The sequence below is a fragment of the Rana temporaria genome, chromosome 12 (genome assembly GCF_905171775.1).
Source record: "Rana temporaria chromosome 12, aRanTem1.1, whole genome shotgun sequence".
Lineage (NCBI taxonomy): Eukaryota > Metazoa > Chordata > Amphibia > Anura > Ranidae > Rana > Rana temporaria.
Genome location: NC_053500.1, coordinates 123,128,364 through 123,147,900, shown reverse-complemented (window position 1 = coordinate 123,147,900; position 19,537 = coordinate 123,128,364). Strand labels below are relative to the sequence as shown.

At 42.3% G+C, this 19,537-nt stretch overlaps 1 protein-coding gene across 13 annotated transcripts in view; it reads right to left on the bottom strand.

Annotated features, from left to right (window-relative positions):
- PTPRT (protein tyrosine phosphatase receptor type T) overlaps positions 1-19,537 on the bottom strand; it is a 474,386-nt gene that overhangs the window by 8,554 nt on the left and 446,295 nt on the right. For 12 of the 13 annotated variants that reach the window (XM_040330472.1, XM_040330464.1, XM_040330465.1 and 9 more), the window contains 6 exons: positions 19,129-19,264; positions 13,354-13,503; positions 11,303-11,476; positions 6,994-7,125; positions 5,139-5,264; positions 4,897-5,060 (listed from right to left, as the gene is read on the bottom strand). In XM_040330472.1, coding sequence (XP_040186406.1) covers positions 4,897-5,060; positions 5,139-5,264; positions 6,994-7,125; positions 11,303-11,476; positions 13,354-13,503; positions 19,129-19,264 — 882 coding nt within the window. The remainder of the gene's footprint in view (positions 1-4,896; positions 5,061-5,138; positions 5,265-6,993; positions 7,126-11,302; positions 11,477-13,353; positions 13,504-19,128; positions 19,265-19,537) is intronic. The other variant, XM_040330466.1, reaches the window with a different exon arrangement.

Genomic DNA, 19,537 nt, shown 5'->3' with positions numbered 1-19,537 from the left:
TTGTCCGTTTGCAGACCAAACTTTTTGTCCGATGAAACCCAAAAAAGTTGGTCCGATGGAGCGTACACACGATCGGACAAATGTGAAAACGTGTTGATTTTGAAGTTTGTTGGCCGAAAGTCCGACCGTGTGTATGGGACTTTAGTCCGTAGGTCCGTTAGAGTTGAGACTGAGAGCCAGGCCTTCTCTTCCACATCAGTGCCTGACCTCACAAATGCACTTCTGGAAGAATGGTCAAACATTCCCATAGACACACTCCTAAATCTATTGGACAGTCTTCCCAGAAAAGCTGAAGCTGTTATAGCTGCAAAGGGTGGGCCAACTCAATATTGAACCCTGCAGACTAAAGCCTCGTACATACGATCCAATTGTTGGCCAACCAAACGTTCGACTTTTTTGTCTTCAGGGCATGTGCCTGGGTCTTGACTTGCATACTAACGGCCAACAAACACGAACATAGTGACGTACTACGAGGAATTTCAGCTCTTAAGGCGCCACCCTTTTGGCCCCTTCTTCTAATTTCGTGTTTGGTGAGCATTGATTTCGAGCATGCGTGTTTGTACTTTTGTGTGACGAACTTGTGTACTGACCATCAGAAAATCCGACAGCTAACTTTTGTCCGCCAAAAATTTACTAGCATGTCATCCAACATTTGTTGGCCAAAAGTTAGACAACAATTGTCAAAAGGAGCGTACTAACAGTCAGATTTTAGAACAACAGTCTATCAACAGACAATCCCCTGTCAACATTCGGATCGTGTGTAGGAGGCTTTAGACTAGGATGCCATTAAAGTGATTGTAAAGTCTTGTTTTAAAAGATCAGCCCGGATCCTCCTCTTCTCGGGTTCCTCTTTGCTGCTCCTGGCTTTTCCTTCCTATCGGGTGCCCCCTCAGCCAGCAGATTCCTATGGGGGCACCAGAGCAGAGTCAGAGCTCCGTGTGTCCATTCAGACATGGACCCCCGACCCGGCCCATCCCCTCTCTCCCCTGATTGGCTGACGAGCTTTGATTGAGAGCCACGGAAGCCAATGGAGTGTCCCGGACAGCTTACACACTCATGGACATCACTGGAAAAAGAGAGGGCTCAGGTAAGTAATTGGGGGGTGCTGGGGAGGTTGCTACACACAGAAGTTTTTTTTATCTTAATGCATAAGGCATTAAGACAAAAACAAATCTGCCTTTACAACTCCTTTAAAGTTTATGAGTGTGTAAAAGCAGGCGGCCCAATACATTATATATACAGTATACAGTGTCTTGAAAAAGTATTCATACCCCTTGATATTTAGTCATGTTTCAACCAAAAACGTAAATAGGATAAATTGGGATTTCATGTGATAGACCAACACAAAGAAGCACATAATTGTGAAATGGAAGTAAAATGATAAATAGTTTTCAATTTTTTTTACAAATAATTATGTAAAAAGTGTTCATACTTTGTTGCAATTAGAGCTGCATTCTTCTTGGCAAAATAGCTCAAGTTCTGTCAGATTGGATGCAGAGCGTTTGTGAACAGCAATTTTTAAGTCTTGCCACAGATTCTCAATTGTTTTACAATAATTTCAGTGTAATTTAAAAAAAATAAAAAATAAAATTACAGCAGGTAAAGCAAAGCTTCCATTGTAATGGCTATGGCAGATCTTGGCAACTTGGTCCATGTAAAAATCTATAAAACCATTGATTTAGTCCTGCTGATGTCTATCCACTATCTAGTACACCAGCGTCAAACACAAGGCCTGCGGGACGAATCCGGCCCTCCAGGTCATTTCATGTGACTCTCACACCCCCCTCGTCTCCACCCCTACCTGGTCTCAGCAGTCAGCAGCAGAGAGGACAGGACTCCTCCACCAAATCCTGCACTTCTCTGTCCAGCCCTCTTGGCAGCAGCACAAGGCAAGGGGGTGCACTGATGTAAGGGATGGGGGGGGGGGATGCTCAGCTTCTGATGGTGGGGGGGCTCTTGACACCTGATATAAGGGGGGTGGGGTGCTGATACAACCGGCCCTTTGAGGGCAACCATAATGCTGATGTGGCCCACACGCAAATGGAGTTTGACACCCCTGATCTAGTATATCACTTTGGGTGGGTTGACACTTAAAGCATAAATTAACTTTTGGCCTGCTGATTTTTATTGCACTGTCTTCACCTGATTGGTATTCTATAGTGTTTTGTGGGAAAGCAGATGCTTGGGATAGGGCCCCATGGAAGTCCATGGGTAAGTGCTACACAGGTACTGCCAGTGCACTGAAAGTCAACTGGCTGGGATGTGAACAAACAGCGAAGTTGTGGGCATGAGTGCTAAGTGAGTACTGTATGCATCTATGGAGGGGATGGGTGGCCTAGGGTAGCTCAGCCAGGAGGGTAATTAAAAAAAAAAAATGATAGGTGCACATTGAAAGTACATTTACACCAGATAGAAAGATGAGAGGGTGGTAAGTGTAATTATGTGCATTAAACCTACCTCCATTACATTAATCAAATATTCTCACACAAAGTTGGGCATGCTTCTGTTCTCAGCACATTACTCTGTGGGCAACCAGAATTAATTGTCAGCCTCATACAAGTAAGTCTTTTGTAGTTTCGAGCCTGCTGAGTAACGAGCTGGCAACACAAGCGTATCGGCTGGCAAAATGAGGAAGATTATCCTTTAAATAACTTAATGGCACCTTTGGATTTGTTTTTTTCTAGAGGAATTGTTAAAACTGTATTTTTTTCTTGTTGTAGATACTCTGTGCTCAAGTTTTTCATTGAAGCTAGAAAGTCAAGCCAGATGACATTTTTTTATATCTCTCGACCCTGCTAGTGTGATATCCATAGGATCTGCATACCTGCTGTAGATATTATAAGTAGCTCCAACTCTGTCTCTCTTATATGTCTATTTATTTTACTATAGACAATGTAACAGGGCTGGAACACACACAGCGGGGCAAGAACACCCCAAACCCTCAGGTAGATAAGAGTTATGGGAAATATGTACAAAAATAAAAAAGGCCTTGGCTTAACTTAGTCCATCCCACTGCATCAATAACTAAAATATTACTTGTGGGCAGACTGGCAGTGCAAACAAATTCAGGAATGTGTGTGATTGAGGTACTAGGGTTGACTCATTAAAGGGTTATGGTTAAAGAAGGTCAATCAATCTCACCAAGAGTGCATTGGCTCCAGTGAGGCTGCTCTCTGCACAAACAGGGTACTCCTAACCGAGGGACCCTTAGGTTTTTAAAATCTACATGTAAAAAGCCCAGAGAACACCAGCACATATTGGTAAGAGTCCAAAGTACTTTAATAAAGGTATTCATTCACAACCAGACACTATAAAGTAGTCAACGCATTTTGGGGTACACAAAACCCCTCCTCTTTCAGGGTTAAAGATATTACAAATTATCAGGAGGACTCAAACTAACACAGTCATCACAATGAATTATTTGGAAGATGAAATATAGAAAATGTCGAGGTGCTGCTGCCTATTTGCTCCTAGACAATATCCATGTTTAATCTTCCAAGTAATAATAACAGATTTTTTTTTTTTTTTTTTTTTTTTTTAGTGTATTTTGTGCGTGAACTCGAGAGAGGAGCCGGACTGCAGGAGTTGGGAGTAGGCAGGCCTCCCCCAGAGGCAATCTGCCACCTTTCTCCATGCCCCGGGTGGCAATGGCGGGTGTGAGGGGGTCCTCCCACACAGCCCACCCTACCTGCTCCGCTTTGAAGCCCAACGGGGCAGAGGGACTCCCTACAAGGGAGTGAGAGGATCTAGCCCGCTCAACCAGCCCCGTTAGTCCTTCGCCTCTCTTTTTAGAGACCGCGTGGTCAAAGTGCGTGCATGTTAACCCAATTTCGAGTGCGTGCAAGTGTGGTGGTTTTTGTGGGAGGGGGGTGGGCGTACTAAGCGCAGGCTTACCTCGCATAGCACACCCACCGGGAGCCGGGCTGAGACCACCAAACTCAATTCACATGTAGCCGAGACCGGGATCCGAACCCCTAGCTGCAGAGGTGAATGGCTTGTCAGCGCAGTGCCAATCGCGTTGAGCCACCGCAGCTCCCTAGATTTTGGACTCTTGTGCTGGTGAGATGATAGACTTTATTACACTTGCAACCCAACTCGGGCTCTGGGAGTCACTTTTCAGGACAGACCTAAATCTGATTGCTGACCATGAAGAAAAACTACAGGGCTTTAAACTGGTAGTTTGAGCCATGAAGCCACAGTGAATGGAACTGGGAGCCCCCAATGCACAGGTCCATAAATGTCCCATAGAGAAACCCACATGAATGTAAACTTCTGTTCTTGCACTTGATGGAGTTTTATTATTTATTTTTCTTCCATGGTGGTGCTCAAAAACAAAACATCTACGTATATATAAAAAAAAGTGCACTTAAGGGTGTTTATCGTGTCCATCCCCAAAGGGGAAGGACCTTACCCTGACCCCCTCGAGTACAAGGCTCCTGACAGGGGCAAGACTCAACTTAGTTCACCTAACCAAAAGGTAGGGCAGGCCCCTCTCCTCATGGTCAGCCGAAGCTGGTCAACAAGTACTAGGATAGAGGATACACACACACCCACCCCGAGTCAGGGGAGGAAGGAACCCGATGACCACGCATCCTTCCCCTAAACTTCAGGGTAGACCTGATGACCCACATCCTCCATCTTAGTGCGAATAGAAACACAGACAAAACGTGAGGATTTACCCATTTAGTGTGGTGTGCTATGTATCATGTGACTGAAGACCAGGAGCCACAAAGGAAGCCAACGCTGGAAGATGTGAAAAGTTTTGTGACAATAAACCACGTCCTTTAGGAATAACCATGTCTCACCATGGCAGCATGGCACTTGGTTGTGTCTGCCTCCCAGGCCAAAGGTTTCAAGCTTTCCCATTGCTCTGGGCCTGACATATATTATACTTACAAGCAGTGGACAACGGTCCTGCCTTCTCTGCCATCATACTGCTCTTGCCACTTCTCCAGCCTCTGCACAACCTTCAATATGGAGCGCTTCGAAGGAGGAGTTTCCCTATAGGCCGGCCACCCAATGTACTGGAGGTGTTGTACTATACGATACCCGTCTTGAGGCTGAAACATAGAAACATTCAGAAAAACATCTTTTACCCATAGCTGCCTTCATTTTTTTGCGACTTATAGCTTTCTTACCCGTGCCATGTTACAGATACGGAATATTCGGCTAATGGTGTCCTCGTCAATATCAGCCGATACAAACTCCACCTGGACTGGCCCATAACAACAGGAGGTCTTCTCTGGCCAGTACTGTAGACACAGCTAGAAAAGGAACATGGCACTTCAATAATATCAATATACATGCATAGCTGAGCAAGATCGTGCAGTGCAATATAACTACACGCTGGGTGAAACAAAAACACTGATGGAATAACAAAGAAATAGGAATAATAATAAGATGCAGGGGATATAATCAGCAATCATAGAAACAGACCAACATGCCGAGTGCTATAATCACATGGAGAGAGAAATAACAGTTTGATGAAATGGCATGCAAAGATGTGGGACGGGCAGCTGTTCAGCAAGAGGGAAATAAGTCCCCCACCGGCACGCAGGAAGAATAGCCGCACTACTTAAGAACCTGCAGAAGAATGGAAATATTAACCAGAGAACTTCACCTGTCAAACCTCAATCACTTTTTTTGTGTTTAAAATGCCAGTTGTAGCCTTATTCTTTGACTTTGTTGAAGAGGACCTCTCAATGTAGTATCAGGGGATTTTCATATTGGAGAAATTGGCAAGCATTTGCTGCCAAATATGTTTATCCCTCTTTTTGCCTTATGCTCAAAAAAAGGAGCGGTTAGCAGCATGTGCTGAGAATAATAATTGACTTTTTGGTGCTCAGTGTATGAACAGTCCAATTTTAAAGTTTACAACAGAAACACACTTTCATTTCATTTATTTAGCAAACACTGCATGCAAGCATTGAAGTCAATCATGTTAATCCGTCCTTTGAACCTGCAACATTATCAATTAGAAAGCTGGTGGGCTCTCTGGAAGGGGGGAGGCACCCTACTTAAATGAAAGTGAAGGTGCTCCTGCTGTAAAATTTGAGGTTGTATTTCTCCACAGTGCCTGTAGCTACAGAGGTCAGTGAAGACCTTTTTTAAAGTTCATTTACTGCTTGCTAATATGTTATACTTTGAAGTCCAGCCCAACCTTTCTGCACATTTGAGTTTGCAAAGCATTAAAGGGGTTGTAAAGGTAAATGTTTTTTCACCTTAATGCATCCTTTTTTAACCATCGGTTAAAAAACCGATCGTGTCAGAATGCGGACACGTAAACCACGTACGACGGCACTATAAAGGGGAAGTTCAAATCCAATGGCGCCACCCTTGGGGCTGCTTTAGCTGATTTTGTGTTAGTAAAAGACGTTTCGCGCTTTTCTGTCTGTTACAGCGTGATGAATGTGCTATCTCCATAATGAACGCTAGTTTTACCAGAACAAGCGATCCCGTCTCCTAATTTAGTCTGAGCATGCGTGGATTTTTAAGTGATGGTCGTCCCTACTAACGATCATTTTTTTTTATCAGTTAGGAATCCATCGGTTAAATTTAAAACAAGTTGGCTTTTTATTAACCGATGGTTAAATAACCGATGGCGCCCACACACAATCGGTTTGGACCGATGAAAGCGATCCATCAGACTGTTCTCATCGGTTTAACCGATCGTGTGTACGCAGCCTTACACCGCCTTAAAGGAGAATTAACCAAAAAGAAGGTCAATTAAATCCACAAATGCTTATATTTTTACCACTACTATTCCTTTATATTGGCTTTTAAAATTTACAAATGCAGCAATTTAGAACTTGGATGAAATGTTTAGCACTGGGAAACACTTTTTAAAAGAAAAAATGCTTTTTATATACAATTATATAGATCAGACCAAAATGAGGGACAAATGAGGAGGAATGAGGGACATTTTTCCAAATCAGGGACAGTTGGGAGCTATGCTTTATTGATAGAATAAAGTTGATAAGCTTAAGACTTTACCTGAGCAGCATCCATTTCATTCAGCATAACGATTGAAGTGCAGTTATAGTCGAAGACCATCCTCCAGAAATCTGGCACAGTGTTGGGTAATGGGTGTTGTGTGACCAAGAACGCTGCCGGCTTTTTATGGCTCTGGAAAAACCGAAAAGATTGTCAGAAGACCGATCCTGGGATCTTCAAGAAATGTGAAAACAAGAAAGGGTTCCCCAGCATGCAGCATTTCATAGAGGAAATGTGTTACATATACAATTTTCTATGACTGTCTACAGTATGGAGAAATGACTTTGTATGTGTCGTGGTATCATCACAGAGCTGCTGACAGCCGACAACATTAGAGAGTTTATACTGCAGAGTGGCTAATGCACAGTTTATTCTGCTGCATCAGATCACATAATCTGTCAGTCTTGCGTGTGAGACAGGATTATCTGGAAAATATTCCCTTTGCAGCGCGGAGCTGTCAGATCTCTGACACAAGCTGAGAGATCAGGGCCGACCCCCGGAGTGTGACAATCGGGACGATTCCTGTGACGGATCAGACTGTGTCAAGTGACAGACAGTAATGTACAGTTCCTAATATATACCTACACTGATATATTAATAATAATTGCAAGCAATTACTGTATATGTGCATATATATATATATATATAAATATATATATATATATATATATATATAATATATACACACACATACAGCGGGTAAAATAAGTATTGAACACATCACCATTTTTATATGTAAATATATTTCTAAACAGGGCCGATCCTAGGCAGGGTGCACGGGGTGCTCCGCACCCAGGCGCCGCAGAGGTGTGGGCGCTGAAGCTCCCCTCCCTCCTTCTTGTCTGTGTCCAAAGGCGGAGCGCATGTAGCAGGTGCTGTGGTTCCCCATCCAACTTGCTCTCTCCGCTGGCAACTGACGAGCGCATATCTCCCGCTGTCCCCGGAATCCGGGTTGGGTACCACAGCAGAGCCTAGTACCGGAACACGTCCTGACACTAGGCTCCACTAATTAATTCTATCCGGTGTGCATGTAGCAGTCTCCTGTCTGCCCCGCCCCCTCTGTGCGTGTCGGCTCTTCTCCCATAGGCGGTGTGATGAGAAGCTTTGGGGTTGGCCGGAGCTACTGCCAATCACCCCGTGCACTCCCAGAAATGCTCTCGGAGTGCCACCCTCCAAGTAACCAAAGATGCCGCGTATGCCCCGCCCCTGTAATGTGCTTCTGCTCCCAGAGCACCTGAGCTACAGGGATCTATTGGACAAGTACTTATCTATGGGGACACCTGATGTGGGGGGCTCTGATGGGGGACACCTGCTGTGAGGTGGCTCTGATGGTGGACACCTGCTGGGGGGGGCTCTGATGGGGGACACCTGCTGGGGGGGCTCTGATGGGGGACATCTGCTGGGGGGGGCTCTGATGGGGGACACCTGCTGGGGGGGGGGCTCTGATAGGGGAAACCTGCTGGGGGGGACTCTGATGGGGGACACTAATGAAGACTTCTTAGGGGAGCATCTCTGTGTTTGAGTCGTAGCCATAGAACCATTTGTAAAGGGGAGGAGATACTAAGATGACCACGCCCATGTGGGGGCACCAGAAATATTTCTGCACCCAGGCGTCTGTGACCCTAGGATCGGCCCTGTTTCTAAAGGTGCTATTGACATAACATTTTCACCACATGTTGGTAACAACCCATTTAATCCATACATATGAAGAAACCAAAAAAACTGAAGTTCAGAAATGAAGTTATGTGTAATAAAATAGAATGACACAGGGAAAAAGTAACTGAAATGTATTTAATACTTTGTATAAAATACTTTGTATAAAATATTTTGTTGGTAATAATGGCTTCAAGACGCCTCCTGTATGGAGCAACACATTGCTCACGTGTGATTTTGGCTCATTCTTCCACTCAGTCTTCAAATCTTGAAGGTTCCGTGGGCCTCTTTTTTTTTTAACTCTGATCTTTAGTTTTTTTCATAGATTTTCTATTGGATTAAAGTCAGGTGATTGGCTAGGCCAATCTAACAGCCCTGTTTTCTTTCTTTGAAACCACTTGAGTTTCCTTGGCTTTGTGTTTGGGATCATTGTCTTGCTGAAATGTCCTCCCTTATTTCATCTTCATCATCCTGGTAGATTAGGGTGACCAGACATCTCCGGTTTCAGGGGACAGTCCCCGGATCGAGGACACTGTCCCCACCCCAAATCTGTCCCCGTTTTTTTTCCCCCCGAATTGGATTTGAACAGGGGCTGGGGCAATTTCAAAGACAATCAGTGCAGAATAAAAAAAAAAATCTGAATTACACCCCCCCGCTCCTACTAGCTTAGGGGAGTGTATTTTTTTTCCATTATCTGTGCCCCTCTCTGATAATCATGTGCTGGTCGGAGCGGAGGGAATATTTCTTCAGTTTCGGGCACATGTCCATTCATCTCCGCTCGCATGTTCTTCTCCCTTCACTCAAGTCCCGGCCAGCCGCCTGCCTGCTTATTTCCTTACCTTCCCTGGCGGAGTGATCTACCCGGGGTCCCGAGAGTAAGACTTGACAGGTTGTGAGGCGGGCAGCGACGGGCAGAGAGTCGCTGATTGCCGCCATTACTAGTAAAACAAAAAAAAATATGTCCCGGATTTCATTTAAAAAATCTGGTCACCTTATGGTAGATGGCGGCAGATTTTTATAAAAAATGTCTTGGTACATTTTTCCATTCATCCTCCCTTCTACGTAATGACGTTTCCCAGTACAGTGTGCGGAAAAACAGTCTCACATGATGATGTTCCCACCTCCAAACTTCACTGTTGGTATGGAGGGTATTTTTGTGGTGATGTGCCATTTAACCTCCAAACATGGTGTGTATTATGGCATCCAAAGAGTTCAATTTCGGTCTCATTTGACCAGACCATATTCTCCCAGTATATCACAGACTTCTATAAATGTTGTATAGTAAACTTTAAAGAAGCTTCAACATGATTTTTCTTCAGCAATGGAGTCTTGCATGGTGAGCGTGCATACAAGCCATGGCGGTTGAGTGCATTACTTATTGTTTTCTTTGAAACAATTGTACTTGCTAATTCCAGGTTTTTCTGAAGCTCTCCACAAGTGGGCCTTGGCTCTTGGACAACTCTTCTGATAATTCTTTTCACTCCTCTGTCAGAAATCTTGTGAGGAGCACCTAGTCATGGTCTGTTTATGGTGACATGATGTTCTTTCCACTTCTGGATTATGGCCCACAAAGTGCTCACTGGAACATTCAGAAGTTTAGAAATCTTTCTGTACCCAATGCCATCAGTATGTTTTGCAACAAGAAAGTTGCAAAGGTCTTGAGAGTGCTCTTTGCTTTTACCCATCATGAGATGTTTCTTGTGTGACATCTTGGTAATGAGACACCTTTTTAAAGACCATCAGCTGAGACTGAACCAGCTGATATTAATTTGCACTGAAAAGGGGCAGGATTGTTTTCTAATTACTGATAGATTTCAGCTGGTGTCTTGGCATGCCTCTTTGGACCTCTCTTTCTTCATGTGTTCAATACTGTTTCCCTGTGTCATTCCATTTTATTACACATAACTTAAAGTGGTTGTTAAGTCACTATATGATCTTTATACATCCCTGTTGTTAGATAACAACCTTTGTCCTAGTGCCTGTGCTCTATAAAAAAAAGCAGATTCCTACCTGATTTCCCAGCACCTCCCGGCACTCACTTGACTCCCGACTCTCTCCTCTCCCCGTCTGACAGCTCCAGCGGGCGGGGCCGAGAACGTCAGCCGGGGAGGCGCTATTAAATCAGGTAGAAATCTGTTTTATTTTTTTATAAAGTATGGGCACTAGGACACAGGTTATTATCTTACAATGGGGATGGTATAAAGATAACATCGTTTTGTAGCAGCGGGGAGGGGAGCAGAGCGGTGCTGGTGAGGACTGACAGGCAGGGAGGGAGGAGGACAGAGGGAGACAGAGGAGATCTGCAGATAGCAGCGGATGATGGAGGCACGTCAGGGCTCAGCATCCATGATATACCATGGTCAGTTTATAGAGGGGAGGGCATAGCCAGGTATTTCAGGAGATCGAGGGGGCCAAATTACACCGCACAAGCACTGTGCTGTATAACAAGCTTTAAGGGAACTGGATCCAATTTTTTATTTTGTCTAGGGTAACAAACACTTTAATTTCTGAACGTATAATCTTTGGTTTCTTTGTATGCATGGATTGCGTGGGTTGTTACCAACATGTGGTGAAAAACGTCATGTCAATAGCATCTTTAGAAATCTATTTACCCAGAAAAATGCTGTACACACAGTATATATATATTTCTACGTACATCCATGAGTGTAGCGTTGATGTAGTTGCTTGTCTCTCCGTCAAGTGAAATGAGGAAGGGAAGGCACCGATCCAGAGGTAGGACATCTAGAGCCCGATTCTTGTCATGATTGCGGGGTAGAAGCCCTATACTGCAATCTTCTGGCCTTGCTCGTGGGGTCACAATGTTCAGGGTCTGGAAAATGAAAGCAGAACTTTACTTAAAAAACAACGAAACAAAACAAAAGAAAGCTACATTTGAAAATCATAATACTACCACCTGACTGTACATTGTATGTTTTTTTTGTCACTATCTGGTTTTGCAGTGTCCTTGATCCTTTTCACTTTACCTTGGAGCGTAAGGCTAATTTTTCATAGAACATATTTATTTATTAAGGTCTAGGTAAAGTATTAATTTGTCTCCTGAAGTATGCCTGATCCGATGGCTGAACTTTGTGGCTGCCCTTCACTCCTTTTAAGTTTTTAAACAGTTTTGGCCTCAGTTGGAATTGTGTCCCTGCTCTGGCTATTCTCTTATTTCAACTGTATACATAAACAAATAGGCACACAGAACATGCAGACAAATCATATCCTGAAAAATTGTCCATATTATAATGGTATAATGACAGTGTTGTAACTTTATACTAATCTTCATTAATCATAAATGCATGATAAAAAATGGCTTCCATCAGGGACATCCAAGTATCTGCTCCCCCAAGTGTTCACTGTAGGGGACCCAAGAGATCGATACTCCTGGACATGTTGGTTTTCCTTCAGCCTTTAGGGATTTCTTTATATATGAACTCAATGATAAGCACATATGGTCTATATAAGAGTAATGTGTATTCTTAATTGAACTGTAGCACCCCCTAGCTAGAGTGCTAGATTTTGTGTGTAGGTAAATTGGTCGGGTGAGTGACTCAGGGAGGGCTGGGTGATTTAACAGGCAGCATCTCTTAGACCTCCCCCTACTTCTGGAACTTGCTGAAAACTTCCAGAAGAATGGGAGTGGAGGAAAGGAGGAGCTATCTGGAGTTTTCTGAGAGCCCTGACCAATCCCCAACAGATGGGTTAGCCGAGGGCAGGCCCCCTCAAATACTCTGGGTCAGCCCAGCTGGGGCACAGTGGAGTTCGGGTGGAAGATGGAGATGGAGTGTTAGCTGTCGGTGACCCTTGAGAGTAGTCCCTAGTCGGGGGGGGGGGGATGATGTGACCTCAGGCCTAGGCTTGGGTGTGGAAGGGACCCTCTTCATGACACATGGAGGTGTCCTGACCGGAGGCGTGGAAGCAGGAGAACAGTGCTGGGCAAATCTCCAGGGAGGAAGACAACCAGATGAGCTGGTGAGTGTTGCAGTCAGAGAGGACCGAGAGGCAACCTGAGAGGACTGGGAGAGAGCAGTTTGGAATGGATGCAGAGTCAGTCTGGAAGGATTGAGAAAGTGCAGCCAAGTGGGCTGGAGAAAGGGGCAGCTGCAGCCAAGTAGGCTGGCAGTGCCTGAAGAGGTCCCTATGACTAAGCTCTGGAGGGCAGAGTGAAATTCTTTAGAGACATGACCTGGCAGGAGCCCAGGCTGAGGTTGTCTCTCTCATGCCACCATAAGACTTTGTGGATTTGCGGCACCAGGGATATTTCCTATCTTCCTTCCAGTGCCTAAAGAGGTGGTGCCGGAATCAGACTAAGGTTTTTCTCTGTAAGTCCGTTTTATTTCACTGAACAATTAAAGAGGATTGCTCAGAGCTGGATTAACTCTGTGTGGCAAGACTGGGCACAGATGATAGGAAATCTTATACTCTACATTGTGACACCAAAAAAAAAAAAAAATAATAATAGCATTTTTGGGTTTACATCCACTTTAAGCTTTAAAGCCAAAAATAGGTTGAACAAGTTTTAAGCAGGCCATAAACACATCAACCTTTCTGCCAGATGCCAGAGTGGTCACTCAATGGTTGCCCTAGACATTAAACGGTCTGTGGTTAGCACCCCCCCCCCCACATCATTTTTTTTATAAAAACTGAAAATCATGAGCTATGTCTTACTAAAGATACATTTTCAAAGATTTATGTAGGGCATACCTGGAATTCATCTTTGATTTGACTACAGTTGGTCTGCGGGTCTAGACGACTGATATTGTAGTAGACGGAGCGGAATTCACACACTGGGATGGCAGTGTTGCCACACAGGCAGGCCTCCAGAATGGCATCATGGACAAATACATACTGCTCCTAGCAAAATGAACTACAGTGATTAAGAGGAAGAGACAACTAAGGCCTAGTAATGAGCACTGACTAAAGGACAATTGTGACGATGCCCCAAGCAGCCAGTATGAGGGTTGCTTTGATCTTCCCAACTACTCCAGAAAAATAGCAATTCATTTAGGGCCCATCCACACCATACATACTGCATTAGGCAGGCCATTAAAAACAGGCTGCATTGGGGTGCCATTCAGGACGAGTGCCCACCGTCGTATAGAAAGGGCATTGCTGTGTGTCGTGCTATGTGCAGAACGAAAACATTTGTTTAGTTTTGTTTTGATTAGTTATTTACATTAATTAGTTTAGTTAAATTTGTTTCATTTGTTTTTGGAATTTGTTTCCTTTATTCAAATTTGAATCGATTCAAATTTTTCGAATGCTATTCAAATTCAAATCTAATTCCATTTGAATTGCATTAGACTCGAATTACATTCAAATTTGAATTTATTCTATTCAAAATCCGAATTTTGGAAGATGGTTATATTCTTTCTATTCCATTCTATTCTATTGTTTTTTCTATTCTATTTTTTTTATTTTCTATTCTATCCAAATTAGAATTTTTCTATTTGAAATTCGAATTTATTCTATTCAAAATTTAAATAAATTTCATTTGAAATTCGAATTTCGGAAACCGGTTATATTGTTATATTATTTCTATAATGGGGTGCTGTGGGGTGCTGTTTCAGTGCCGTGCCACGCCACCGGGGGGGGTTTGTTTATTTGCAGCCCCCCCAAAAGAAGAACCCACCAGCCGCCACTGGTGCAGTTGTCAGATTTTCTGCACCTGTTCTGTGAGGGCACAAAATAAATGTTCTCTATGTTATGTATCCTGTTCACCACAACGTGCAGATTTTTTCTGTGTGGGAATCTACAACGTGTATGCAGTTGTCTGCACGGAAAAAAAAAACTGACATGACATCAACAAGGCACATAACTGCCACGCATGAAAATTAAAGCCAATGGGCCAGATTCTCAAAAACGCGCCTATCTATAGGCGGGCGTAGCGTATCTCAGATACACTACCCCGCCGTAACTTAGTGAGGCAGGTCCCGTATTTTCAAAGAACTTGCGGCCAAAGTTACGGCGGCGTAGTGTAACTGTGCCGGCGTAAGCCCGCGTAATTCAAAGTAGGCTAATGTGGGCGTGTTTCATGTTAATGTGTCATGACCCGATGTGATTGACGTTTTTAACGAACGGCGCATGCGCCGTCCGTGAACGTATCCCAGTGCGCATGCTCAAAATTACGCCGCAAATAGTCAATGCTTTCGACATGAACGTAAATTACGTCCAGCCCCATTCACGGACGACTTACGCAAACGATGTAAAACACGACGCTGTTCGTACGTTTCCGACGTCCATACCTAACATGACTTACCCCTGCTTTATGAGGGGTAACTTTACGCCGGCATATGTCTTACGTAAACGACGTATCTTGCTACGCCGGGCGCACATATGTTCGTGAATCGGCGTATCTAGCTCATTAGCATATTCGACGCGTAAATCTACGGAAGCGCCACCTAGCGGCCAGCGTAAATATGCAACTAAGATACGACGGCGTAAGAGACTTACGCTGCTCGTATCTTAGCCGAATTTATGCATAAGTGATTATAAGAATCAGCCGCATAGATACGACGGCTCTCATTCGGACTTACGACGCCGTACATGGCACTATGCCGTCGTAAGTCCTTTGAGAATCTGGGCCAATGTGCCTAAAAATTGATGTCTCTGCAAGTGAAATCTGTGCGGTTTTCCCACCAGTTCCCAGGGCTGCTGTTAGAAATCACGGGGGCCCCATACAGCCTACCTGGCAGGGCCCTCCTTGAATATATCTAAACAATATTTTCACTAAAGATATAATAAAATCATTCTTAGCGGACACAAAGGTAACAAAGAAGTTGTGTGAATTAGCCCTTTTTAAATTAGTTTTTTACATTTTTGAACAAAAACATTTCATAATTTTTTTTTTAAATGTTTTGAAAAAATAAATCTTTAAAACATTTTACACATTTTTTTTTTACATGTTTTTCTCCAAGAATTGTATTACATTTTACAAGGAAATAAAAAAATACAGGGTTATATATTTTTTTCTAATGGGACAGGGAAGCTGTCAGCTGTGTCTGTGTCTCTCCCTGCAGCAGCTGAAAGTCGTCAGGAGGGAGAGAAACCGGTTTCCAGCTTCTGCAGAGACTCACATAGGGCATCCTGTAATTGCCCCTCCATCCAACCGCACTGATTCCCTCTGCTGTTTGGGCCCCCTGTGAGCTTGGCCTCCCTGTGAGACGGGCCCTCTACAAGAGGACTGGTGGTCCCCCCTTATCAGCAGCCCTGCCAGTTACCATCAGTTTTCATGAACGTATGGTGTGAATAAGCCCTTAAATTACACGATCACTGCAACCTATATGATTTTAGAATTTAGGAATTCATTATTCTTCCAGCCAGTGTTCTGAGATAATTCACAATCCACTGACAGGTGCATTTGACCTCTTTGAATCTGCTTGGCATGCAAGCAAAATCCCAACAACAAAAGCCTTAATACCATATTTATATTTGTCAATTGTATAAGGAGGCTCTGCTTCTGCTAAAGAGGTGCTACATGGTAATTGCACTTTACTGTTCCACTAGAGAGAGAATCTGGAAATTTGAATAAGCAATACAATAATGGATATAAGGGAGAAAAAGCATGTAAAAATTGGAATGTCATTTAAAGATCCGTGTTCAGAGAAAAGTTTGAATATTAATGCAAACCTTTTGCTGGGTGAAATACATTGTATTTTGAAGATTGATTTGCCCATCAAACTAATACAATCTGATGTAGGATTTTGACGCATGGTAGGTTACTGTCAACCACTGCTTTTACCATATTTTTATATAAAATGCGTTACTTTAACTGATAATTGCACGGTCATGCAACGCTGTACCCAAATGAAATAAATGTATAGAATTTTTTTCACACAACTAGAGCTTTCTTTTGGTGGTATTTGATCACCACTGTTTTATTATTATTATTATTATTATTATTATTACTATTATTATTATATAAACTAAAAAAGACCTGAAATTTGGAAAATAAAATGTTACTTTCTGTTATAAAAACATATCCAATAAAATGTAAAATAAATGTATCTTAAAAAGGAAAAAAATCCTTCTCAAAGCTGACTGTCTCTCTACTTCTCCCTTCTTTTCTTTGGTTCCCAACTTTTCTTAGCTTTCTTCTTTTCTCAAATGACATGATCATTTAAGTGCTAACACATTTGGAACTGTTGAAAGTCACATCCCTGAATGGTAAAAATGGTAAAATTGTTTTAAATATTCAATTCCTAATTTGTTACGGATGATGATTATTATGGTTGCAATGCTTCTCGTTGTAAATCTTTGTGGTCTTTATCAATAAAAGATATTGAAAGTAAAAAAGGATTTATATAAAAATATATACACATACGGTATATATATATATATATATGGGGCAGATCCACAGAGATCTGCACCCGTGCAGACCTGCCGCCGTAACTTTCCCGGCTTTGGTTCGAATCCTGAAAGACTTTGCGCCGTAAGTTACGGCGGCGTAGTCTATCTCTGGCGGCGTAATGGCGTGTAATTCAAATCGGTGATTAGGGGCGTGTTTCATTTAAATTAAGCGCGTCCCCACGCCAAATGAACTGCGCATGCGCCGTCCCTAAATTTCCCGCCGTGCATTGCGCTAAATGATGTTGCAAGGACGTCATTTTTTTTAACATAGACGTGAATTTGTCCATCCCGATTCACGATATAAATAAAAAAAAAATAGGATATATATATATATATATATATATATAAAAATTACAGATAAAACATTATTATTATTCATTATATAAAAACAGTATATATATATATATATATATATATATATATATATATATACATATTTATATATGTACTGTTTTTTATATAACGAATAATAATTATTTTTTTATTGTTCATTTTTTATATATATATATATGCAACAGACCTCCATAAATAATTATATATATATTTTTTATTTAAAACCTACCAATTGCACTATAATAAATAATAATAATAAAATTAAATACATTTGATATATATATATATATATATATATATATATATATATATATATATATATATATATATATACAGTATATATATATAGCTATAAAAAGGAGTCCCGAAACTGAGTGGGCCAAGCAGTAATCCAATAACTGCAAGCTAAATTATCATCTGTGGGGGATACAATACACTTCTTGATGTTGTAACCCAATTTTGTAGAATATTTTATACCAGTGGTCTCCAAACACGGTAAAAATGCAGCCCCTTGCTTTCCTTTATGTGGCCCTTATTCCCACTGACACCAATGATGGGGTGCTATTCCTTCCACTGACACTAACAATGAGGCCTTATATCTTTCACTGATCCCAATGATAGGGCACTATTCCTCCCACTGTCAACAATTATGGGGCACTAATCCTTCTACTAACACCAACAAAAATATACAATTCCTCCTACTGATACCAAAGATGGGGCACTATTACTATTCCTACTGACCACGGGTGTTTTGTAATCTTTTTACTCCCACTGCCATTGGGTATGATTGTCTCCCACTGATCCCAAAGTCTGAAGGACAGTAAACTGGCCCTTTGTTTAGAAAGTGTAACATGTGATGTAATATATGTGGTTCAAACCTTTTAAATCGAGAAAATAAATATTACTATATCTTATTTTTTAATTAGAAGTTGCCTTCAAAGTCCTATAAGGAGCAATTGTGTGTTTTTTTTTCAGATATAATTAATAAGGATGGTGGCAACCACGCCCATAATCACACACAATAATTATACCCGATAAAAAAAATATCTGTGGTAAAAGAAAAAATAAACACAGAAAAGTATATATTTATTCGTTTGTATGAAAGTTATCGGTGATCAGCAACTTATAATGGGACTGTGGTAGTGCGGCGGACAATCTGACACTAATTGACACTTTGTGGGAACTGACTAGCTGACACTGACATCACCAGTAATACAGGGATCCGTGCTAATACTATTCATTTTCACTGTACTAATGGCACTGTTTGCGAAAAACATTTAGGGGCAATAAAAGAGTTAACTGTGTACCCAACAATGTTTACTGTATGTAGTATGTTCTGATTTTACTGAGCTACAGTGTGCTAAAAAAAAAAATGTTTTGTAGCTTTGGATGAAGTATGTCTGTTTTTTTTTTGGGGGGGGGGACATTCGGTGTCCCTTTGGCATGATATTCCTTCACTTCCTGTCTCGAGAATAAACAAACCGTGGAAGCGCCATCGTGATCTGAGACAGTTATCACTGGAACAAGTGTCCCCATTTGAAGAATGTTGCGTTTTCTCCCACGTTTAATTAACAAATAGACAGACAAAGGTCCAAACAGGGAATTAGCCATCAAGAAAATACCTAAGAGGAGTTCTAACCCCTCATCACTGTATCCAAAACTTAAAAGCAATGTTGGCTATACTTTAAGTGCACTAACCAATCAAAAGTCAGAGCAATACAAGATAGATTGTGATTGGTTCCAATACGTCACTGCAGTTAGGCCTTAGCCCTCGGTGATCGTGAGCCACTCTCTTACCTCGGTCTGCACCATGTTGACCCTCTGAGCCCTCAGTTCCCGCACACAGTTAAATATATCCACCACTCCCTCGTTTTCTGCCATGTCCAGCATGATGTCTATACCAATGAAGCAGCCAGTTCTTCCAGCTCCGGCGCTGTGAAATAAGACAATAATTAAAGTGGTTATAAACCTCAGACATGAACTATGGACAAAGCGTATCCCTCTACAGCATGGGTCTTCAAACTATGGCCCTCCAGTTGTTCAGGAACTACAATTCCCATCATGCCTAGTCATGTCTGTGAACGTCAGTGTGTTACAATGCCTCATGGGATGTGTAGTTCTACAACAGCTGGAGGGCCGTAGTTTGAGGATCCCTGCTCTACAGTGTACTTGTCTTAGTCAAGAGCACTAAGTGTAATTTCTGCCT